The 26,181-nt window shown below is 32.8% G+C and overlaps 1 protein-coding gene across 1 annotated transcript; it reads right to left on the reverse strand.

Moving 5' to 3' along the window:
- Positions 1-21,067: 21,067 nt before the first annotated feature.
- LOC132278748 (uncharacterized) lies at positions 21,068-22,471 on the reverse strand. The gene is made up of 2 exons (XM_059780619.1): positions 21,670-22,471; positions 21,068-21,564 (listed from the first exon to the last, which is right to left on the reverse strand). Exons 1-2 carry the CDS (start codon positions 22,469-22,471, stop codon positions 21,068-21,070), a joined length of 1,299 nt encoding a protein of 432 aa, XP_059636602.1.
- Positions 22,472-26,181: the final 3,710 nt, after the last annotated feature.

Genomic DNA, 26,181 nt, shown 5'->3' on the forward strand with positions numbered 1-26,181 from the left:
AGTCAGAAAAGGCATATAAATCTTGAAGCAAAACAAATAAATGAAGAATAGTGTCACGAAGTGATTCCTAAGACGCTTGGAGGATGAAAGACACGCGTGCTGGTTGGCAAAGAGCAAAGTTTGAATGGGAATGGTTCCAGAGAAGGGGCGTGCAGGAGCTCAAGATGGTACCTCTTCAGAGTTCAGGCAGGTCGACTCGGTTCAATTCGAGGTGCTTGTCGCTGGTCGTGGACTTAACTATGAAGAAGGGAGTTGGCCATCCCTGCACAAACTGGTCGGGAGCTGGAGCCGTTCCCCTGACGAGGCCATGGCAGGCCGAAACCAGTCAGCATGTATCCTTGGAAGGGCAGGTCGTGGTGGCTGATCAAGGCGCTTGCGCAAGCTGAAGCAACGCCTTGGTGTCGCACGGGCCGTGCCGCTGCGCCAAATCTCTAGGCCCGTGACAATAGGCTTCGGATTTACGAAGAACACAGAGCCCAACACTCTGTAAACGGAATCACTATAGAAGACCGCAGCAAATTGGAGAGACCGAAAAGTATGGCCATTAGCACGACAACCGCTCCAAAGATACAACCACAAGACACACCGACACACAAAACCACAAAACTCGGCGCAAGAACCAATTAAGGAGAAAATGATCAAATCGAGGTGGGGAAACATTCAAATCCGACGTAGATCAGAGATTTAGCTGGAGAGAAACAACAGATCTACCCAGGTGAGCCAAAAAGGAAACAAACATGAGCAGAGCTACCCGAACAAAAACAAAAAACGACGAAAAAAATACTTACGAAGCGCACTTATTGGAACACGTCAAGTTTATTGCAACCGTGAGAGGCCATGGAAAGGAGTGCAGAAGGAAGAAAGACCAAGGCTTGTTTGGAGAGAGAGAGGGGGGAGCATTTTTCCAAAGACTTCAAACATGATACAACACCAACTATTTGCAAATTATTCAAACTCATTTTTAAATATTTTCTATTTATGTGTGGAGGGTATTGATAAGAATTTGTTATTCATTGAATATGATTATATTATCCCGCCATTATCTCTTACATACATAAACTTAATTGAATGCGTTTAATTTATTTTTCAAACCCTATCACAATTCATGTGTCAATAATCTTGCCCATCTTACTATCTACTCCCTATTATGGTACAACATTATTAGATATTAGCTATCAATCCCACCCTTGTCAGGTTTGTCGGCTTAAATTGGCTAGTTTTGACTGAGGAAATTTAGCTGTTGAGTTCAATGAATTCAACATAAAGGTTGTCTATCTATGACTAGCAAACTCCTGCTCGACTAGGGAAGGTTTATGTTTATGTCATCAAAATTATTAATACGATGAAAGTCTATTAGTCACTATTTTAATATGATGAAAGACAACATGACAAAATTGATCCATGCGGTAATGTTTAATAACAACATTGGTATTATTGAATCATGAAAAAGTATTCATATTACTTAACATTTTTTATGTGCTCCGGATAACGTAAGCGAATAAGATAAAATTGTTCAAGTTGAATTTACAGAGTAGGTGTTTTGAATTCACAAAATAAAAAATAATTTAAAGAAAATCTAATATACTATTAATAATTGAATGAGTAAAAGTTGATTAATTCTGCAATTTGGGGTACAAAAATTTATAACTAAACAAATCCTAGTATTAAAGGTTTAACCAAAAAAAAAAAACCTAGTATCAAAACAAAAATAATTCCTAAGAGAAATTAACTAAAACTAAACTTTCTATAAAAAAAAATATAAATAAAATAAATAAAAAATCTAAACTAAACAAACTTACTAAGCACCTAAAGTGTCCCACATCACTAAGATAAGAGGTTCCGTAAGGAATGAAAATGACATCCATGTGAGATAGTCTGGATTGAAGCTTTAAATTAGACACCCCTCTACTAATGCCTTGTCACTCTTCTAATTAAGAATTTCATTAAGAAATACAAATTTGGTTTAAGGAAGGACTTTATACGACTTTGGATTTTGAGGAGGTCCTCTTATGAGAATAATCGTGAACTGTCCCATTTTTTAATTTAAATGTATTAAATTTTGACACATTAAAAAATTGTTTCATCTAATAATTAAATAGGGAGAACTTATGAAGGGATTTATTGTGTGTAAAATCCATGCATTTGGGTTTTTCAACTTCAAAAAGGGCTCATATGTATTTTAAAATCAGTACAAATAAATTTCAGTTTTTAAGATTTCAGCCAGCGTCAAATTAATTTGAAATTACGCTAGAAAATAACTTATGTGTGGTTTTTCTTAGAATTGATTTGTTATCGGCTTCATCAATAATGGTACACATAAAAACAATGAAATATAAAAAGATGAATTTGACATTCTCTTTCAATCAAATTAAATGCACTTGTTCTAATATATGCGGAAAACAGCTCTTCATTATCATTCTCAACTCAACAGAGGTCTATCTCTGCGTGTGTGTGTGTGTGTGTGTATCATATATACGAGAGTGAAAGGGATGCATTTTGTCTTTTGATTCTAAACTTTTAATAATTTTTAAGTTTAACTCAAATTATAGTTTACAATTATCATTCAGTAATACCGTCATGTTTCAACAGAAAAAGAAATAATGAAAGGTATTATTTGGCCCTTCCATATGTGCATACAGTGAGATAATAATGTACTTAAATTGTGTTTCAATACATTTATTTTATGTACTAAAATTGTATTAAAATTTAAAAGAAATACTCCTAATTTGAAACCAAAATTTTTAAGATGAGTTTATTCTAAAACTCAAAAACATGAAAAAAAATAATAATGTATATATATATATATATATCAAAATATAATTAAACAACACGTAAAATTTTTGTCATGAGGTTATTCCAAAGCTCAAAAACGTGAAAAAAAAAAAAAAAAAAAAAAAAATCATATAGAATGAAATAGTGTCACGAATATGATAGATGAAATATAACTTACTAGAACCTAGTAAACGAGAAAGGATGGAATGCAGGTGAAGAGACTTTTTGATAGAAAGAAAAAGGGTTAACCATGAGTCTATGAGAGAGAAATAGACAGATTCTTTGAGAGTTAATCAAGAGAAAGAAAGAGATAGATTTGCTAAGGGTGTTAACTAAGAGAGAATAGAGAGAAAAAGACTTGATTTGTTTTCTTAATTATAAATAATTTTTTCTTAATTAATTGTCTCTTTCAAATTCCTAACAATAAGAATTATGTAGTTTATAAATACAAGCTTTTTTAACTTTTCGAAGAAAAAAAAAAAAAAAAAACGATCTATGGCAAAAAAAATCCCGACACGTATTATCATATCCTCTCTCTCCATAATGGAGAGTAGATCCTAAATTGAAAATGAGGATACAGAATATGCCTCACAGTGGCGTGCTTGGTGGAGCAGAGCTGACCGGTGACTAGTGACCACAGTAGGCACCGGGTAATTTTGAATGTACAAGTAAATGAATTGTAGAGACAGAGTCCACCTTGGTGGTTCTCAGAAGTTTATCGTCGTATCGAACACACCCACCAGTTTAGAAATTTTTCATTGGACTTGGCATCTTATTGTCTCCAACACTTCGGTTAAAAATCAAGATTTCAGAAGTACACGTCACTTCAAATAATTTCTATTCTCCAATTTCAACTTATAATTTGATTGTGAAAGCTTAAAAGCATGGCGCAACGTAAATGATGCAAAATTCAATATGATTTTTTGAGGATAATCGCTTAGGAATTGGGGGATGTGTGAGTGTGTTTTATCCAAATAAAGAATTAGTTTGTTTTGACACTTTTTAAAGTAAAATATATATTTTTTTATTTTTATTTTTTGATGTTTGGCAAAGGTTGAGGTTGACTCCTTCGGGTGAAGTATATAAAATAGTTTACCGATATGTCATCAAATTAATATCAATTTATTTTTATAATTTATTTTAATAAAAAAATATATTAAGTATAATTTAATATGAAAAGTATTATGGTCATTTATTGATATATAGAATAATTATTGTAATATTTTGTAATAAAATAAAATAGTTTAAAAGATATTATGCACAAAATATAATTTAGAGAGACTATTTACAAATTCGTAGTTCAAGAAATTTTTTTACACATCACCCATTCAACTTAATTTGAAATAAAATTGGTTTGATTTAGTTAATGTCATCATGCATAAAAATAAAAAAATAAAAAAATAAAAGGGGATTATTACTGATACATGGGCTTAAGGCCCAAATGTTACTCTAAAATGAAAACAAAGTCTTGATTTTCATTAAAAGGATTAACCTAAAGAATATTTTTCTTAAATGGATTCTTCTTTATGCTTTATACCACAAAAGAAATTATATTACTAAAATGACCCAAAGTAATATTTTAATATAACAAAATGCCTTAGATCATGAAATAAAATTACAGCAAGGTCTTTGAACAAAATATTTAATATTTTTTCTTTCCTTTTTAATTTTTCACGGTAAATTAAAATTATACAGTAGCTTAATAAAAACTTATAGACTTTTTTAGACAAAAGATCGCATATATAAATTAAATTTAACGAAATAGTATAGGCTCTGATACCAAAATTGAGTTGGACCTAACCAGATAGAAGCATGCAAAATAACATAGAATCAATTTAACAATTAAATCACAGAAATGTCTGCCGAACCTGATAACGCTCTGATAACGCCCTATAGAAACGCCTGAACACCGGCAAAGAACGGGCCAACAAGCCAACAGTTCAAGTCAACTCACAGAAGAAATTGATAAATTAAAACTAAGGCTGCTTGTACTGGTTGGATTCAAGAAAATTCTAAGATCTACACTGTCTGGCTAAATAAAATCTATATATTTGATCTATTTGTCGATAGAAGTTTTTTGCCCGAAAGTACTGAAAATACTAAATAAGGAAAAGAAATTTGTTGAACAGGAGCAAACTGGATGATTTATTTCATGAAAAATATATACATGGATACACAATGTTTATACATAGATACACTCTCACACTATATTACAAAGGAAATATACTGAAAGAAGTCACAAAAGAAAACACACTGGAAACTGAAGGCTGGGATGCTTGATGGTTCGAGACTTGTTTGCTCTAAAACTCGATGATCTTTACTTGAGCAGAGAGGCTCCTTTTATAGCAGAAGAGAGAGATGAATCGGCGATTGTGTTTGAAGATGCTTCATGGATGGTTGAGATTCAAGATGCTTTAGAGATAAGATGTCCTGAATTATTGCTGAACTGTTGATGTCTTCTTCTGGAGAATTATTTCTGCTTTTGCTGTTGAGAATCTGCTTTCGGTGGATCTGCCTTTAACTGTACACTGTTGAGAATCATCTTTTTGAATTCTGAAGCTGTTTTTTACTGTAGAGAAATTGATTTTCACTAGAATTCTTGCATATTAGACAAATTTCTGTCGGTAGTGCTATCTGTTGGACTGTAAACTCTTGCTCTGGCATGCCTGCGGGCCAGGTATTCATCAGTACTATCTAGTGAGCTGGTTTCTTCATTTCTGTAGGCAAGGTTAAACTGTTCTAATAACATCTTTTCTTCATTTATTATTTCTTCAACTTCTGGAGATATCTCAATCTCTGGAGGTGACTTAATGACATGAGGAATTCTTACTTTAACAAAAAATTTCATGTTGATATTATGATCATAGAGTCTGAAACCAGGATTGTAGCTTAGGTTGATTTGTCGATAGGTTTTATAGTATACCAAATAGTTGAAGGTGGCTGGTTCGATCTCATTGCGAAAGTTATTTACAAAATCAACATGTTGGGTAAGAATTTTGACTTCAGTAGGATCAGAATGAATGTAAATTTGATGTTGTCCCAAAATTATAGCTCCATCTTTTACCCATTCTAGGGGAGTACTGTGGATTTGAAGGAGAATTGGACTTTTTGGTATAAAATTTTGGGTTAGTTTTTGTTCAAAGGTAATGGCTTGGTTTAAGCGGTTGGGAAAATTACATAAAGAATTTAGATATTCTAAGGGTGTGTCTTTAGGTATAGTGACACTGTATATCATTCCGAGTTCTAACAGCTTGCTTAAATAACAAATGGTTGTTTTGGTAGAGAAAATGGTTTTTCTGGGTATTTCAAAAGGAATAAAGAAAATAGGGTTTACATCTAACAAGATAATAGCTATTGGTATGTCAGTGCCTGTTTGTATTAATCGTATGAAAGTATAGTTATAACGGGTTCCTTTGGGTGGACTGTTGTTTCTGAGGTAATTTTGGATATCAACCCATTCCTTAAGCCTATCTGACTTAATTTCTTCAAGGATAAGTTCTTTGATGTCATCTAGAAAGAGCTCAACTTGTTGTCTCAGGATTTCTCTGTATGTGGGAGAAAATATGGGTAATAACTTGGCATACTTGGTTTGTACCTGCAAAAGTTGAACCTTATGAAGATTTTCATCTTCATTAGTCCGTTGCTCAGAAATAGTTAGTTCTGTGGGATTTGCTATCGTCTTTTGATAAGCTAAATTTAACTTTTTATAATGAGATATAAGCGTCTCATGTTCTTGCTGTAAATTCTGATACGCTTTATTAGATGATACGAAATATTCACTTAAAGTGTTTAGATTTCTGACGAGAGTTCAATCGGGGTTGTTTCTAAAAAATCAAATATTATCTAAAATAAGTTTTTGGTCAGGAAAAAGATTATGTCTAGCGCGGAACTGTTGAGCTGGGTTTTGGATAATTAAAAGAGGATTAGAAGTGTCTAGTATAAGGCTATAGCTATTGTTGCTCTTAATCTCCATTCCTGCAAAATTTAACAATCGATTAGTAAACGAGATAAAATACCTGCTAAATAATTATCTTTTCCTCTGACATGTTCAAATATTGGTTTAAAATCTCTTCCAGTAATACAGTTAATAAAGGAAATCCATCGCCTAGCAGACATCCGCCGTTGTTTTGCTTTATTTGCAAATTTAACTATATTATCACAATCTGTTCGTATAAGGAATTCTTTATCAAGGAAAATCTGAAATTTTTCAATAGAGTTGGTTACCCCTAGAATTTCTAGATCTGTTGAGGGTAAAATGGATTGTGTTTTATTAAAAGTTCCACTAGCATGGCGACAAATCTGTTCTTCATCTCGAGAAGATTCTTTTGTTAGTCTTTGAAGAAATAACATTGCCCATCCTTGAGTTGATGCATCTGTTTGAATAATTTTATAACTTTTTTCAAGTGGGAGTTGTAAAGGTTCTAACTGAGAGACTAAAGATTTAATTTTCTTAACTAACTCTATATCTTGGGTATTGAAATACTTTTGACCATGTTTTCCTAGTTTTGAATATAAAGGTCCTACTAGTTGTCCTAATTTTGGAATTAAATTGTGACTATAGTTTAATATTCCTAAAAATGCTTGTAACAACTTGGTTTCGTCTACATTATCAGGAAAGTCTAGAATCTTTTTGACAATATGAGATTGTAATTCTATTTTTTCATCTTTTATGTATAAACCTAAGAATTCAATATCTTGTTTTTCTAATATCATCTTTTTACTACTTATAATGAATCTTTGTGTTATAAACTCGTTGAATATAAGTTCAAGATGTTTTCTATGCTCTTCTTTAGTTTGACTGAAGACTAAGATATCATCGATGTAAACACAACAGAATTTTGAGTGTTTATTAAATATAGTATCCATTTTACGCTGAAACTCTTGTGGCGCATTTTTTAATCCAAAAGGCATAACAAACCACTCATAATATCCTTCGGGACATGTGAACGCTGTCCATTCATTGGATTCATCGGCCATGCGGATTTGCCAAAATCCTAATTTACAGTCAAATTTAAAAAACCATTTTCTATCTTGGATTCGATTTATTAAAACATCTTTATTAGAGATTTTATAACTATCATCATAAGTATTGTCATTTAATCGTTTATAATTTATAACCATACGAGCCTTTCCTCTTTTTTATTTCGGCATGATTTCGAACCATAAAAGTTGGACTCCTATGTCTAATATTACTTTTTCTTATTACTTTTAGTAATAGCAGTTCCTTAATTTGTTTTTGGAATTCTTCTTGATCGTCTAAGGTATGAGGATTATCTTGTGTCTTTATAGTCTTAAAATGATTTATTATATTTAATTTTGCTTCAATTTTATTTTTATACCAGTGTTTCTGGGGGTCTTCTCCTAAAATTTTTGTGGTTTTAGCTAATCTTATAAGATTATCAATGTTTAGTTTGAGGTTTTTTTAATATAACTTTATTATTAAGGAAAATCTTTGGTTCATCAAGATGACTAAGAAACATTAAGGCTTCAGAAACGTTTTCTAACATTATTTGAAGATATATTCTGTTTGTATCGATGAGGGCAATTTGGTCTAATATGTCCTGGATCTCAACAAATAAAACATTTGCAGTGTCTTTCTTTTGTGGGTAAAGTGTTTACCTTATTATCCTTGTCTTTGTTGTCCTTTTTATCTTTATTTATCTTTTGTTTTTTATACTAAGGCCGCTTTCTGAATTGCCTAGGGTTAGTTCTGACATAAGGTTTTTTATTACGAAAGTTCTTGTAGGTTTTGCTTTTACGCAGGTTATATTTTTTAGGTTTATTATGCTTGTAATTGTAATTTTTCTTAGGCATATACCCATACTGGGGTGGAAAATCTATTTGTCTACATGTATAATAAAATTGTTTTTTGATTTGTTTAGACTCTTTACGTTGTCGACATTCTGCTTTTAGCATGTTATACACATGATTAACTTTATCTCCTATGGTTAGCGTATCGCATCTAGGATTTTCTAATCATTTTTTCCATATTTTAGTTCCTACGCTTCCGGGTAACTTCTGAAGATATCGATCAAGTAATGTTTTATCACCTGAATTTACGCCTCAGAGTCAGTGTGTGCAAAATACTCAAAAAACTTATTGGTTGTAATGCCCCGAATTTTAAAAGGATAGTCTCGGTATTTATTTATTTGTTTTAATTGTATTGTTAATTATTTAATTGATTATTTGACTAATTACTTATGTGTTTAATTGAATTAGGTATTTCTTGATTATTTGATTATGTGTCTATGTATTATTTGTATTTGTCTATGTGTTAATTGTTTAATTAGATTATGTGCTTAAATGGTGTTTTGATTAATTGTAAATTAAATGATTTCTTTTCTTTTATTATTTTATTTTATTTTTCTTTTATGGTTATGGTTAGTAATCATGGGCCAACCAATTGGGTCTCATGGACTACTTGGATAGGAAGTTGGATGTGTGTGGATTATTACCCATGGATAATTGTGTATGTATATATATAGATATATATTATATACATACATAAAAAGAAAAGTAATTTATTAATTAATTTTATGGTAACTTGGGTAGTAATATTTAATATGATATATATATTTTATATTTAAATAATAAAAATATACATAGATTTGATACGTGTTATGTTTTAAGTTACTTTATAATATTATGGTAACTTAAGTATTATTGGATAATCCATTAATAAATAATGGAATGTGTATAATTTATTTATTTAATAAACATATACATAAATCATATACGTAACATATTTTACTTACATTTTTAATATATATAAAAGGGAAAGTAATTTATTAATTACTTTTATGGTAATTTGGGTAGTAATATTTAATCTTATGTATATGTTTTATATTTAAATAATAAAAATATACATAGATTTGATACGTGTTATGTTTTAAGTTACTTTATAATATTATGGTAACTTAAGTATTATTGAATAATCCATTAATAAATAATGGGATTTGTATAATTTATTTATTTAATAAAGATATACATAAATTATATACGTAACATATTTTAATTACCTTTTTAATATTTTAATATATATATTTTTTTAAGTTGACTTGGATTGGGAAAAGGGTTAGGGTTATTTTATTTAACCTATAAATATATAGCTATAGGTTGTAAAAAGGGGCTAGAAATATTCACGTGATATATTTTAGAGAGAGAGTTAGAGAGGGAAGGAGGAAAAGGAAGAAAGGAGGAGAAAAACCCTGTAGAGAGAAAATCAAGGAAGAAGAAATTTAACTTTCGATCCGAAAGTTTAAGGCAAGTTCTTTTTCTATCTCTTTCCCTTTGATTCGTGTTTTTATGCATGCCTAATTCCAGAATTTATTAAACACATAAAATTAAATAATTATGCATGTTTAATTGGATTAGAACATAGGTTTTATGAAATTGGTTCATATCTGTTCTTGTGTTATGAATTGATAAATGCATGATTTTGATTTGAGTTTCGGTGTGAATTTTTACATGTTTAAAGTATGTATTTTACATATCTGTGGAATGATGGAACGTAGAAACATGCCTAGGATTCCTGAACATTAAATAGGAACTAGGTTTGGGTTTAAATAAATTTAAATGGACTCAATCATAATGATGCTTGCTATTTGAATGTTTTAAACAAACGAATGGATTTAATCTTTTAATATGTTTTAACAATTGAGATTAAATGTGTAGGATGAATTGGATATGGATAATACTTATTTGACGGTATAATAAAATATTATCATATGTATAAGATTTAGTTTATGTATGACATATGATATAGGAAGCTTAAATAAATAATAAGTCATTCATATTTTGTGATAACTTGATATCATATTATCATAGTTATTTCTGGATTGTTTGATGTATTTCCTTAATCGTTACATCAATTATTGGATTGTGTGGTTTAATGCACCAGTATGGGACGGTGGCATTCTAGGGACGGATTAACTTATCAGTTAAGTCCTACCTATTTTATATAAGGGAATGGATTAACTAAAATGTTAAGTCCTACTTATATTCAAGTCAGGTCAGCTGAACAAGTTGAATAACTTATGGAGGATTAATTTATTATATAAGGGAATGAATTAACTAAAATGTTAAGTCCTACTTATATTCAAGTCAGGTCAGCTGAACAAGTTGAATGACTTATGGAGGATTAATTTATACTGAATAGGATGGTTACTAGATTATATATATATAAGCATGGTGCCATGATATGAGCTTGAGTCTCAGGATCAGTGGTTAGGGTGCGTATATCGTTAGGGATGTGTAGTTAGATATAGTGTAGTTGTGTACCCTGGTAGGTCTAAGTACTCATGCCCACTATATGTGCGTTTTGCATGTTGCCTACTATTCAGGTTGAGACAACCCTATAGTCTAGTGAGGTTCCTTTAGTGTGTGTATATATATATACGGACTACTAGTTACTGTTGGATTGACTAGGACGTATACATGTATCGGATCTCTGCTTGGACTGTAGTAGAGTAAAACTTGTTTGTGAGCCTGACCCACTATTATTTTTCAGGTGTTCGCGCTAAGCGGAGATCAGTTACTTCATTCTTCCAATGCTACATAGGAGTTCCTTTATGATTCAGTTTCCTGATTTAGACAATTATTGCTGTCATTTGTTTAGTTTGAATTTTCTAGGGGTCCATACAGTATGGATTCCCAAGTTATATTTTGAAGGATCAGTTGTATTAGAATAGTTTATTAATTAATGGAAATATATTCTGAGGTTTATTATTAGATTATCATTTTAGTTTATTATCAGCATTTTATTTATTCTTCTTTATTCTTTTATGCTCTGTGTTCGTTTATTGCCGATTTTTTTTTTGATATCCTCGGATATTCGGGCGTGGGCCTGGTCAACCCGCATTCGGGAATCCGAGGGTATCACATTGGTGTAGTTTTTTAAGTATCTAAAATTACAAATCTGTAGTAATTCTAAATTACGTAAAGTTTCGTTTTGTTTTATTAAGGTGTCATCTAATAATCTATCTTCACCTACTAATACTTTTTTAATGAGTCTAGTAAAGCCTTGAATGGTGAAATTATCACGTAAGATGGTATAATCATTGGGATAAATTATTTTATAAGCTTGCCACCAGTCATGAATGGTTCCTCTTAATAAGGTTTTACAATAGGTTAAGGCTTGAGTTCTATTGTCAAAATTGGTCAAAATAGATTGCCGAATACAATCTGGTTCCCAATTTTCGATTACCTTTGCCAAGTCTTGGGGATCGTGCCTTGCTATGTCAATATTGTTCTTGATGGTTGCGCTGGTATATTATCATATTGTCTACGATATTGTGTTAATGTGTACATATCTGGTATATTTCTATTTTCTACATAAGTTTCTCGTGAGGGATTTAATCTTTGTCTAGTAATAAAGTCATCACTTAGAGTATTACTTCCTGATGTGTTAGTCTTTCTTTGGTCACTCATTTCTTGGTCGATTGACCGAGATTCTGATCTTTTTGGTGCTTTCCTTCTCTATGCTCTATTACATTTAACTTTTCTTTTACTGTGTTTAATTCTAATGCGGTATAGAAGGATTCAAATCCGACACTTAGAATATTTTTCTTAATATCATCATTATTTCCTTGTCCTAAATAAATACTTTCAATAAGTTGGTATTTAGGTTCTGGATACTTGTCTTGCAATGCTTCAAATTCTAAATTATCAAAATCGTTCATTATTTTATCTAGAATTTCATCTTCTAATCTATCATAAAGGAGATTTATTTCTTCAGGAGATTTTATCTCGATTAATGTAGTTAAGAAGTCTTCTTGAGTATCATCAACTAAATTGTCTTGTCTTTTATAATTACTAAACCTTATGCTAGCATCTCCGCTATTTGAAACATATATCATATTATTTTCGGGAATCTTTTTAGGTGTAGTAGTAAGTTTAGGTAATTTCCATTCTGTTCCTTCATGGGTAATACTGCTTACCTTTATGGCTTCTATCATTTGGACATATTTGCTGCTAAAAGGTTTAACTATTTCACTAAATTGGGCTTTAAATTTTAAGTTATACTGATTAACTACCTTTCCCATAAATAAAGTATTAACTAATAGGTTTTCAAATTGTCCCGTCATATTATATCCTTTTGTAGATATAGCTATCTTAATATATTTATTGAATTCTCTAGTAGTCATCGTGTAATTGGGAATACATCTTACTATTACGGCATTGTCGGCTAAGTCTATTTCGGCACTGGCTATTTGTGTTTGTTGATGGTTATTCCATCGGTCATCATAAATATAAGCAAGTACTCTAGTTCCGATTTCTGCTCTATTTAATCTTACTAATCATATCATTATGACGCCTAAATGCATTTAATCCTACTAATCATATCATTATTATTATTTAATTCTTGGCATGCTTTTGGTGTTATAAGGTCTAAAATAACTTGATTATTAACTGCACTTATTTTTCTTTGGCTAAAATGATTATATATATTGCTCTGAAAATCTAATAAATTATTAGAATAAAGATTAACTTTATTTTTTACTTTCTTCATTTCTTATTCTATATATTTTTTAACATCATGTTCATTATCATATAAATCTTTTACTCTCATTATTTCTTTGGTTTTTCTAAAGATAATGGCCATTATGGTATTTGCGTATGAGGTTGAGGTTGTAGTAAATTTACACGCTTGGCTATTGCAGGAGAAGATTGGTTAATGGCTGACAATTTTATTTCTTTTATCTTTTCTGATAATTCAGATAATTCTTTCGAAGATTCTCTGGGAATACTTTCTTGTATCACTTCTAATTTTTCTTCAAGTTTATTAATTTTATCAGATAACTATAGTAACAACTGAATTAGAAAGTTATTTTGTCTAATATGTATATTAGTTGACTGTACGTATGTTTTAAAGTTAGTAAATCATATAGGTTCTTTATCAATTTTGTAAAGTTCGGGTAACGCGGTTAAATAATCAGGACTACAGGTGCTCATAAAACTATTGTAATAATTTTTGGATATCGGTTTTAAGGAATTTTAAAGAGTCTAGAATTATTTAATGACTTTCAGCAATATTCTTAATATCACTATTGATATCTTTAATTGCGACTAATATTATCTTGTTATCTAAATTATTTGTACTAAAATTCTATACTACTTGTTCTTTAATATAATCTAAATTTTCTCCTAATCGTTTTATAGAAGTATCTATATTATTAAAGTCAAGTCTATTCATAAACTAAAATCGTTGCCGTCTAGTTTCTAAAATATTTTGTATTAATAGAATTCTAGATCTAAGTTCTCCAATTCTTCTTTGTAGACTACATGTTGTGTCTCCTAATACTAGCGCTATGTAGCAGTTCCTAAGTGCTGTTTGACAAAATTTTAAGACTTGAATAAGTTGTTCTTTGGGTAAATTGTGCATAAAATAAACTCCTAGGGATGAAAATATAAATTCAGCTTTATAAAGGACTAAAATAGAACTTGGTTCATGTATTTGTAAATATGCAAACTACGCTTGGTTATGGATAATATACCTACACTAAGACCACTTTATTGTAAAAGTCACAAAAAGAAAAAAAAAAAAAAAAAAAAAAACGGTTGTCAGATTGATTATATAGTGTATAATAAATGGAAGCAGATGACCCCAACATTTAGTTCGCAACAGCAACTGATGGGTGAATGTAATTTTCTAGGGCGACCCACCCAAAATTAACTGAACCTGCCCATAATTCCTGTCTCCATCATTAAATTGGGAAGTTCTTTCATTTCATCATTACCGTCACCGTGAAAAGGTTGAAACCTAGTGTTTTTTCGCAAACACGACATTTTTGGTTCTTCAATTCTTAAATTAGTTTAAGAAACAACTTATCAATTTCCATATTAATTTAAAATAATTGTATATACAAAAATTAGCTCATAAAATACTCTCTCCTCTTTCTATTTTGTGAACTTCCTAAAAAAACATGTTACATTCTTAAAAGTGTACTAATTTTGAAATGGAATGAAAAAGAAGAAAGAAAAAGAAAATATATTAATGTAATTGTGTAAAAAAGTTATGCAAAATATATATTAATTTTATATATTAACGAATTGATAATGTATCATAACATATTACTGAAAATAAAAAAATTTACACTTACATATTTTACCCAAAATAATTTTTTAAACACGCTGCTAAAAAGTTAAATTTTTTAGAACACCAACAATATTGGCAACTTGTTCCCATTGGTCTCCCAAAATATCAAGCTGCAAACTTGGAAAGTCATCGTAGGAGCAAAACAAACCATCATGTTCCAACAACATATATTATATACACAAGCGTATATACATATAAATGTAAATAGAATTGTTTTAGTACTTTAAATCATTTTTTTTTTTTTTTATCTCTTTTATATTGTTATATATATATATATATATACTCGCACACTTTGGATATGTCTATGCACACAAACAACAGTGTTTTTTACATATCGTGATGCATTATCTCAAATTGTCATCTTAAAAAATAAAATAAGAAATATAATATATTGTATGAATAAACTGGAGAATTCAATTTTTTTTTTTTTTTTTTGAAATGCTGAAAAAAAAAATGTTGGGCCCAAATAGTCTGATATGACTTGAGAAAAAACAAATTATAGCGTCTGAGATCACCACATACACATTAATTATCTCATGCTACAAAACAAAACAAATTTGGGGCATATCAAACCCTTACAAAGAGAATCTTTTTTCAACACCAAATAAAAATGCCCACATATTCCCCTTATCCAAGTCACTCATCAAAAAATCAAAACCATTCAAGAATAAAAACAAAGATCAGCATAAATCTACCTCAATGGTATATATTCTCTTACATGACTTCTTATGATTTATTTTTTTTTCTTTTTTAAGTAAAAAAGTTTGATCTTAAAATAAAAAATAAAAAATAAAATGATTTACAAAAAAATCAAAACATGCTATTTACTGACTCTGAGGCGTAAATTCAGGAAAAAGTCTAGCAACATAAAAGGACACACACTCAAAGGTTAGGAACAAATCATACCAATCTTATTTTATAGGACAAAACATAATAAAAAAATAGTTTGGAAATAACTAATTTTACGCCTTGACTTTTGAATTAAAGGAAAATACTTTTAAACCCTACAAAATTGACCAAGAGCTTTGACTGACTTCTTTGGACCAATTTTGTTGTTTTAAATAATTAATAAGGTTTATGATGAAATTCTTAATCAGTGACAAACAAAATTCACCTATGGTTTAAATAAATATTAAATGCATCTTGCACATAACGTCATTGGTGTATCTGTAACCTTCCTTTCTATTTTTTTTTTTTTTTCCTCGATTCAATAGCAATGTTAGCCATTCAAACTTATTATTAAACAAAAGTCTAGAGATTAATTTTGTCACTTTGTGTTCCATCATATTAAAATAGTGATTAGTCTACTTTAATAGACTTTTTATCGTATTTAATAATTTTGATGCGATTAACAACAAAAGATTCGCATTTCGAGTAACATTTTCCAAACATAAAGAATCCGAGGACTATAATAATCAACAGGAACCTTCCTGATTCGACCATATGGTGGTTCACCATACATACATATTATATATACATATAAAAGGTAAAGTGCACTAAATCCCCTGAACTATGACCTTATTGCAAGAAATCCCTGAAGTAAGCAAAATCTCCGAACCATTAATTTGTTGCACTCAGTGACCAACCGTGAAGTAACCGTTAACGGAAAAATGAAGTTACCTTTTAGCCTTTACTTGAACGACATCGTCTTAGTCCTTTTTTTGTTGATCAGAGATACCGAGTGAGAGAGAGATTGCTTGTTTCTTCACCAAGTCCATAGCCGCCGGTTCAAGCTTGCTAGCGAAGGGCCTGAATTCTGGCGGTAATTCGGCGATTCGACCATGGAGAAGAGTTTTGGATGAAGGATTCAGAGAAGAGTTTAACTCAGGTGGAAGAGAGTAGTTAGAGAAGGGAAGATGTAGTTCGCCAAATCTGGGTTAGAGAAGGGAATATGAATTCTAACAGCGGCAGCGGCACCATCACCACCACCACCACCGATCTGACGTCGCCAGTTTTGGGTTGGGGCGATGGGTACTACAAAGGTGTCGATCAAAATGTGGTTGCCGTTATGAAATCTGGTGAGCTTAACCTTGGCCCGCTGGCCGTCTCGATCGAACCACTGTAACTCGACGCTGCGTCGACACCGCAACTCGAGGTTTCGTTGGTGTTTAGGTTGATTTTGGTAGCTGAAATTCGAGACCTTATCGTCGCGCCACCACAGCGAAGTCGTCGGTCTGGGCTCCGATGGCCGAATCCTTCTCGGCGTCAACCTCGAATTCCACGGCCTCCCCCTCCACCACAGCGTCCACGCCGAGCAGTTCCTCGCCACCAACCTCGCTATCCACAGCGAGCCCCGCTTTCCCTATATAACTGTCTTTGCCGCCCCATGCTGCCACTGCCGCTAATTCTTCTAAGAACTCCGCAACGCCACCGACAACAAATCTTCATCACATCATCATCATCCAACAACGAATCCCAAAAACCCCCAAAAAAAAAAATTCTTTGGAGAGTCTGATTGAATTTAGTGAACAATTGCTGGTGTAGAGAGAGAGTGAACGTCTAGAGAGAGAATTGAGAAGCCTCAAAATTGAAACCCTTAGTTGTGTCATAAGGGCTAATTTAGTCATTTTAAAAAAATTTGACCCCTAGCGTGATTTAAGTGCTTTCATTTCTGTTAAATTTAGGGTTAAGTGCAGAAAACCCTCTTGATATATAGACTTTGTGCAAAACTAGTCCCTACTTTTTAAAAATGTGCATGCAGGTCCACAAAATTCAAAAAAGGTGCAGAAAAAGTCCCTCTGACCACCTTTTTACAAAAAGTAAAACTGAAAACCCCATTTTACCCTTTTGTTTCCCATTTTACCCCTCACCCTTTGTGCATATAAGCCCCTCACCTATTGTGCATATAGGCCCCCCACCCCTTAAACCCAATTCGCCCTCTCTCTCTCTCTCCATCCATGTCCATGTCTGCTTCAATTTTTTTTTTCCTCAATTTTTTTTTTTTTTTTTTGTTCATTTCTTCATTTCTTTCTTTATCCATAACTACACACTATTTATGTCATTAATTGTTTCAAGAATTTTTTTCATTTACTCTAAAACATGTCATTATCTTCAAGATCAAAAAGTCATTGTTACCCATATGGGAGGTCAGTGAAAGAATATTATTGTAAATGTGGACTTAAAAGTCCTTTGAAGGTGTTAACTACCCAACGAAATCCTGGTAGAAGGTTTTACGAGTGCGTCAATTACAGGACTGGTTCATGTGGTTTTTTGAGGTGGGAGGATAAAGAATTGCCTGATTGTTATTGTAAATTGATTTGGGATCTTATGACAGAGATACGAGAGCTGCGGGACTTGCAAAGAGTTGATTCTCCATTAGTTGGTCAAGCTCCAACCATGAATGTGAATGATGATAGGCTTTTGGAGATAGAAAACATGTTAGCAGAATTAAGAGAAATGAAGCACACAAGATATGCCCAGCTTAAAAGAAGATGTTTACCTCAGTTTAATAGTTTCATTCTCAATTTTCTTTTGGGGTTCTTCACTTGTGTTCTATTGTTCAAGCTAGTAATGTGAAACATTATAAACAAAAACATGTTTTGTAATTCTTTACTTGTCTTACATGTTCGAATGCAAGTATAACATGTTTGAATGGAAGTATAACCTGTTTGAAAGCAAGTATAACCTGTTTGTTGTTTATTTTTTAAATGCAATTACAACCTGTTTTAATGCAAACATTGTACCCAATAACACTCACATACATAAACATTATACCCAACAACAGTCACATACACAGACCTACTGCACGACCCATTCAATGGTGACTAACCATTCAATAAATGACCAACTATAGCCTGCACCACCCATTCAATGATAATATTCAATAAGTCAAATAATTTCAACCACCAAAACACAGACATAATTTACGCGAAAAAAAAAAAAAAACACACACACACACACAGATATTGCTCCATAGTTCCCAAATAACATACATACATTTTGATCCATAGTTCCCCAACAACACAGCACATACATACATATATATTACTGTCCATATCTAGTCAAACAGATATTAAAAACAAAAACAATAGTTGTCCATTTGTTAATCCATGAATCAAATACACAAAAGATTACTTCAGATTTACCATACAAGTTGCATATTGTCCACTAGCAAAAGGCAACACCTTGGACTGAAGTAAATTGAAACTTAGATAAAACAAAGGCAACAGTTTTAGACAGTGGAATCTGCAAGGAAATAGTGATAAAAAATAATTAAATCTGCCCTAAGCAAGTATGTGTTTTGAACCGAAAAGAAATAAAATTAAAAATTCATTTACCTAAAACCACCAATCTTGGCTTTCTTGGGTACAATTCCCTAGTGTATGTGGCATGTCAATAATCTGAGACTGAGAAACATTGATAACCTATAAAGATAGTAAAGTTAAAGTTAAAGTTAAAGTTGAGTTGACAACACTTGTAAAATAAAAACAAAAATTAGTATAAATCAATGCATATACCTCACTGTTGATCCCAGTAGCCATCACTGGGACATCAGTCAAGTTGCCTGCACCAATGTCAACATTTACAGCCCCATGACTGCCACCATCCCTGACTCTCATAGCACCTCTACCTATGCCATTCCTACCCCCAACACCACTGCCACCACCCCTGCCTCTCACAACACCTCTACCTCTACCTATGCCAGTCCCATTCATCACCATAGTAGTGCCACCACCAACTCTCAGTGAAGTACTTCCCAACACATTGTTACTCCCAACACTTTTACCAATGCCATTCTTACTCCCAACACTTCTACCAATTCCATTCTTACTCCCAACACCACTGCCTCTCACTGAAGTACTACCCATAGCATTGTTACTCCCAACACCACCACTGCTAATCCCATTCATCCCCATAGTAGTGCCACCAACACCTCTACCATTCCCATTAAGAACAGTTTTAGTAGCCTTTTGAACATGCAATACTTCAAGTTGAGGGTTTTTGGGTCTACCTCCTTTGCTTTTAGGTGGTCCTCTCTGCACTTGTTCATTTTTGCAAGTCCTTGAGTTGTGACCACTTAATTGACATTTTTCACAAATAAGGTAAGCCCTTTGTTTGTACATATGTTTTCCAGTTGATGTACCTTCATCATGAGCTTTCTTCCTCAATTTCTTTGGCCTGCCTGGAGGTTTCCTAGCTATAGGAGGAATAATTGGAACCACCCCAGTTACTTCTCTCATGTTTCCCAATGTCATTGGATAAACCATCCCTGCATATGACTTCAAGAATGTTTCCCTATAAAAGTTTGGGTTAACAAACTCTTCAAGAATTGCCCCTCTTCTTTTTTATATAGCTGCACATGCATGCTTGCATGGGATACCTGTAACATCCCATGCCCTACAACTATAACTTTTTTTATCTGAGTCAACACTTTCATTCACTGCTCCATTTTCAACCTCATAAATGGCTTTTCCAGAGAGGTGAACAAGACAACTCATTGAATTCCTCTTGTTCAGTTTTAGCCGAGCTGCTGGAGCTGGACACAACAACCCATTTCTACCCTCCATGTACTCTTTTTTCTCTTGATACCTCCGCAACAAGGACTTTCTGATCATTTCAAGCATGGTGATGATGGGCTTATCTCTGGCCTTTAGTGTGTGTGAATTCCATGATTCACACATATTATTGCTGTTAAGGTCACACTTTGACCGGTCTGAGTACTTACACTTAGCCCACAGGTAAGGGGGTATCTTGGCTAACCAATCATATGCATCTGTGTTAATTTCCCTGATTCTCTGCATGTGTCCCTGAAAGTCTGGCATTGTGAAAGAATTTGCTGCATCTCATAACTCTTGCTTCAACTCCAAGCTTGGGAACTTCTTTTTGAAGTTGTCATACATGTGCCTCACACAGAATCTGTGATCTGCCCCAAGCTTCTCAAGTGTGTCAACCAAACCCTATAATAAAATCATAATATCAGTAAATGTAATTTTAAACTATTTGAAAATGTATTTTAAAGTATCAGCAAATGTAATTTTAAACTATCTGAAAATGTATTTTAAAATATCTCGAAATGTATTTTAAAGTATCAGTAAATGCATTTATACTATCAGTAAATACAGTTTTAAAATGAAAGCCTGTAATTTTATCTTAAACTATCTAAAAACTAAAACAGTAACATACCTTTTGTCTGTCTGAAATGAATGTTATTGCTTTGTGGGGGCTAAGCAAAACCATGAGGTTATCCAGAAACCAATCCTAAGTCTCATTTGTCTCTGCTTCCACAATACCAATTGCAATGGGATAAAAGCTATTATCCTCATCTCTACCAATAGCACTTAGTAAATGTTGATTGTAATGAGTTTTTAGAAAGCAGCCATCAAAGCCAATGAATGGTCTACAACCCTCTTTAAAGCCTTTCCACATTGCATCCAATGAAAAAAATAGTCTCTCAAACCTTGTAGACTTCCCATCTAGCTCCAAACATACATCAACCTTAGCAACACTTCCAGGATTTGTCTCCAATACCAACTGACAATACTCTCTGATTTTTGAGAATTGATCTTCATGTGTGCCATCAATTATCAGCTGACATTTCCTCTTTGCCCTATAAATTTTGAACCTATTAACTACCAGGTTCAAATCATCAGAAATCTGACCCATAAAACCAGAAATTTTCCACTCAGGGTCCCTCCTAAACTTATGCACATACTTATTTGCAAGATAAGAAGATGTTGCTAGTTTGCTTGTTTCAACTTCAGAGCAGTTATGTTCATCATTGAATGTACTAATCACAATGGCACCATTTGATTTTCTCTTTGAAGCATGTATCCTTCACCCAAAGTCATTTCTACATTTACATGTGACCCTTTGTCCATCATTTTTAACAAACTTGATGTCATATTTGTTCTTTATAGCATGTTCTCTCAACACATCTTTGAATTCTGCAAATGTAGCAAACTCCATTCCCATCATTAATATTTTTTCCTTCTGTCCCATTTCCCTCCTAGTAATGAATTCTGATTTTTTGCAAGGAATATGTATCTCATCATCTGAGTCACTATGGATACTCCATAGCTCATCTCTTGGTGCATAAACTAAGACATCATCTAACTCTTCACTATTTTCCCCATTATATATTTCATCATCTTCATCAACTGAGACATCATTGTGCACATTATCTTCAACACTTGTAGCCTGCACATGGTCAACACTTGCAGCCTGCACATGGTCAACACTTACAGCCTGTATATGGTCACTGTTAGGCTGCATATGGTCACTGTTAGGCTGCACATGGTCACTGTCATCCATTGATTGGGTTAAGTGTTCTGTCCACTGATGCATAACTTGTGCACTAAACCTAGAATCCTCATTCTCAGTATTAGTGACATAAATCTTAATCAAAGATGAACTGTTGTAGGCCATAAATATCTGCATAACACTCCCATCATTAATTATCTGCATCAAGTGCCCACCAATAGGTTCTCTGTAGGACATTTTACTCTCACCCAACTGCAGCATATCCACCATGTCTTCTAATTCAAAGTAGGACATCATGTCAGGGTCCACATTGTTAACTAGCTCTATGCTACCACCAATATAGTTGTTACGTTGATTCAACTTTCCCGAATGATGCAACTGAATTATGCATGTCTTCCCCATTTATTAAACAACCATACAAATATAAGCCGTCACAAACCACAACTATATATACTTCTATCACAAGCATGCATGCATATCAAAGCGGGATCTATAGATCTGTCATGCAATATGCATGTCATGCACTAAAAAACAAAGTTAGTGTATAAATAATATAAATAATAAAGACATAGACCCAACATCACATATAGAAAGATTCCATCAAAAGTATAAACAAACGGAACACAATTATTCTGAGGTACAATTGTAGCACTTGGAGCCAACATAAAGCTTAGCATTTTCTGTACACATGGAACCACAATAGTTTACAAAACCCTAACAATAAATAAGGTTAATCAACCCATAATAATGCATTGGACAAACCATAAAGGAAAGGGACCACTATTGTTTACAAAACCCTAACAATAAATTAATAAAGTCAATCAACCCATAATAATGCATTGAACAAAGCATATGTGCATATAAAAATCCAAACTTTTTAGTATAAAACCCCAATTTAATGAAGACCAGATCATCATATTTGGCATATATGGGTCACAATCATGCATTGGGTCACACAAACATATATATACTGAATCTATAGGCAAAAAGCACAAATAGACCAACTTACTGACAAACCCCTAATACCACTGAATCATACATACATGACACAAACATACACAAACATATATATAGGCCAAAATTGCAAGAGAATATAAGAAAAAATGATAAACCCATTATTGTTTACAAAACCTAACTGTTAGGAAAGAAATACGAAAAAAATCAGAAAACCCTAACAAAATGTTGAAACAAAATCGACCATGTATGCATCCACAATTTAAGAACAAAATCAAAATCCGAAAACACTGACAATTTATGAGACGAATCAGAAAACCCTAACAAATGTTGAAAGAAAATCGAACCACATAATCATATAAAACATTCAGCGAGAGTACAAGTCTTCACAGTGCAAAATTTTACACAAATCTAACACAAATAACACGATTTAAGAACACAATTTTGATTTAAGAACACTTATGACCAAAGGAGTCTTCACAGTGCCACACCACAACAACACAATCGATCTTTCACCAACTGTACAACTCTTGCAAGTTATCTTCAACCGATCAACAAACAAATACAGAGATTCAATCGATTTGGAGAACAAATACACATGCACACGGGTTAGGGTTTCATAACACTAAGGAATTTAGGTCGGTCTCTCTCATACGCAATGCAAACTAAGGGTTGAAAATGGTTAAGTATATTTTATATAGTTGGGGCTTGTTTGGTTTTATATTTAATTATATTCAGGTTTAAGTTATCCGTATTTTATATAATTTGAGATTTATTTTATCCTACTGCCAAACAAACACCATTTTACACAAATTTGGACAAAAAGGTCATTTTACATGGCCCGTAATTATAATCATTAATTTATTCAACCGAACTGAGGGTATTATTGTCATTTTACACCATCTAGGGACTTATTTGCACCAAATTGATAGTATAAGGGTTTTTTTTTACCACACAGGGACTAATATGCACTATATCGATATTAGAGGGGGGTTTTCTGCACTTTACCCTTAAAATTATAATGGTGGATTAACATTTGCAACAAATTGAATAGTTTAGAGAGTTAAAGTGTCTTTGTCATAGTTCAGGGATTTTGTAAGAGAGAAAAGAAAGTTCAGGTGTTTAATGCACTTTACCTATATATATATAGTCATAGATGGTTCCAACTGAGTCAAAGTAGCCTTATTAGGTCCACAAACCTCACCAGCCATTGTCAAACGCGGTCTGCTCAATTCTTTAGACTTGTGGTATTTGGTATACTGGATGTGCCTTGTAGCCCAGGTGGTGGGCGAAACTCATGGGTTAGTGTGAGTGCCAGTGTTCGAGCCATCCTACTAACTACTAACTCTTCTCCTTCCCTTTTAACCACTAACTCCTAACCCCAGCAAAATTGCCAAGTGAAAAAAAAAAAAAAAATGTAGTTGGTGTACTCTATTATATTTTTGTAACATTTTTATATACCACTCCATATTCATCACATGGCCGTAGTTAAAATTTAAAATAGGCACGGTGTTGGAAAAATTAAAGATTCGTTTGGTTCATCAGAAATTGACGGTAGAAAGCAAAAGGAAAAGAAAGTGAAGTGAAAGAAAAGAAAATTATGTTTCTATCATGTATTTGGTTAGCATGATTTTTTTAAAGAAATTTGTGAGAAAATATTATTTCATTAATTTAGTTAGTAAGAAAGTAAAAAGAAAATGATTTATATGCCGAAACTATCTGTATGAATTCCATATTAAGTAAAATACATCATGCAACAAGCATAATAAAAAAATACTTTTGCTACACTTGTCCTCTTAACTTTTATTTTAAAATACTAATAAGTATCACTAAATTATAATTTTTAGTGACAGCCAAATCACTAAAAAAAAAAAAAAAAAAAAAAAAAACCACTCTATTTTCTTTAATAATAGGAGGGCAAATTTCTCAAAACCCCAAAAACTATCAATAAGTGATCATAAAATCTCAATCTATTTGTAAAAACCCCAACACTATTATAAAATTATCACATTGCCTCAATATCCGAGTCCGACCCGTTAACCGGGCTGTGAAATGACAAATTTAACCTTATCATTTAATGTTAAATTAAAAATAGAAAATTATTATTTTTTAAATTACAAAAATACCCTCTCCTATTCTTTTTCTTTTTCTTTTTTCTTTTTTGTTTCTTCTCATCATCATCTCCGGCAGCAAGAATACTGCCGGTGATGAAGCAAATCGCCGCCGGCAGAGACCAAACCAGGTATCAATGAAGAAATCAAAGCAAAGACAGCTCCAGTATTGTGTATAATAAACCAAACTGGGTGTCATACATTTGCACCAACACAAAATATAAAGAGAGAAAAAGTAAAGAGAGAGAGAGATGGAGAAGAAGTCGTGGTTCAGCTTCAAGAGACTAGGGAAGAAGAGTTCGTGGACATGGAGGTTCAGGAGTTCTGGGTTTCGGTGGAAGAGGCTGACTTTTCAGATTGGGTTCATCAACGACTCTCTCTTCATGATCGTATCTGTGTTTGAAGCCATTGTTCTGGTCTCAACACTCTGTTTCTTCTACCTATGTTGCGGTTGTAACTTCTGAGCCTTTAATTGGAAGAATTGGGTTTCCTGGTATTCTAGAGAGAGAATGGGTACGTTGGAGTGAGAAACAGAGGAGGAAGATTGGGCTTGAGATGGAGGAATGGTCAAATCTTGCGTGTGATTGAATGTTCTGAAATTCAAGTCTAATGGGCCTTTTTTTTTTTTTTTTTACGAAGAGCATAAAGTTTCTCTCTCATTTAAATTAGGTTCCATGAGAAGAAAGATGAAGACGATGAGGTAGTGGAAGAAGAGAAAGGTGGGTGAGTCGTCGTGTAGCATTTTCACTCGCTCTTCTCCATATCTCTCGATGGTTCCTTAATATCTGTGACTTTGAGATTCGGCGCTTTAATGGCGTCATCGTCAAATCTTCATGACGTTGATGCATACACTTTTCATTGGTGAATCATTCTTCTCTCAATTTTGAAAAGCTTCTGGTCGTCATCCATGGTGTTTACCAGGTCGCGCTCTGGCAACCTAGTTGATCGGTAGAAGAAGGGCACAATCTTGGGCCGCCGATGAGAAATAAGCAATGGTAAGCAGCGACCAGTCCAGCGACCAATGGTAAGTAGCGACTAGTCCAACGA

The sequence above is a fragment of the Cornus florida genome, unplaced genomic scaffold, assembly GCF_030987335.1.
Source record: "Cornus florida cultivar Cherokee Brave unplaced genomic scaffold, ASM3098733v1 CherokeeBrave_3.0.0_Hap2_Chr01, whole genome shotgun sequence".
Lineage (NCBI taxonomy): Eukaryota > Viridiplantae > Streptophyta > Magnoliopsida > Cornales > Cornaceae > Cornus > Cornus florida.

Excerpts from the sequence above, each read along its gene's own strand:
- LOC132278748 (XM_059780619.1), bottom strand. The coding sequence starts at position 22,471 with ATGGGGAAGACATGCATAATTCAGTTGCATCATTCGGGAAAGTTGAAT. Across the intron at positions 21,565-21,669 it reads TGATGGACAAAGGGTCACAT|TTGAAACAAGCAAACTAGCA; the intron begins GTAAATGTAGAA and ends ACTGCTCTGAAG.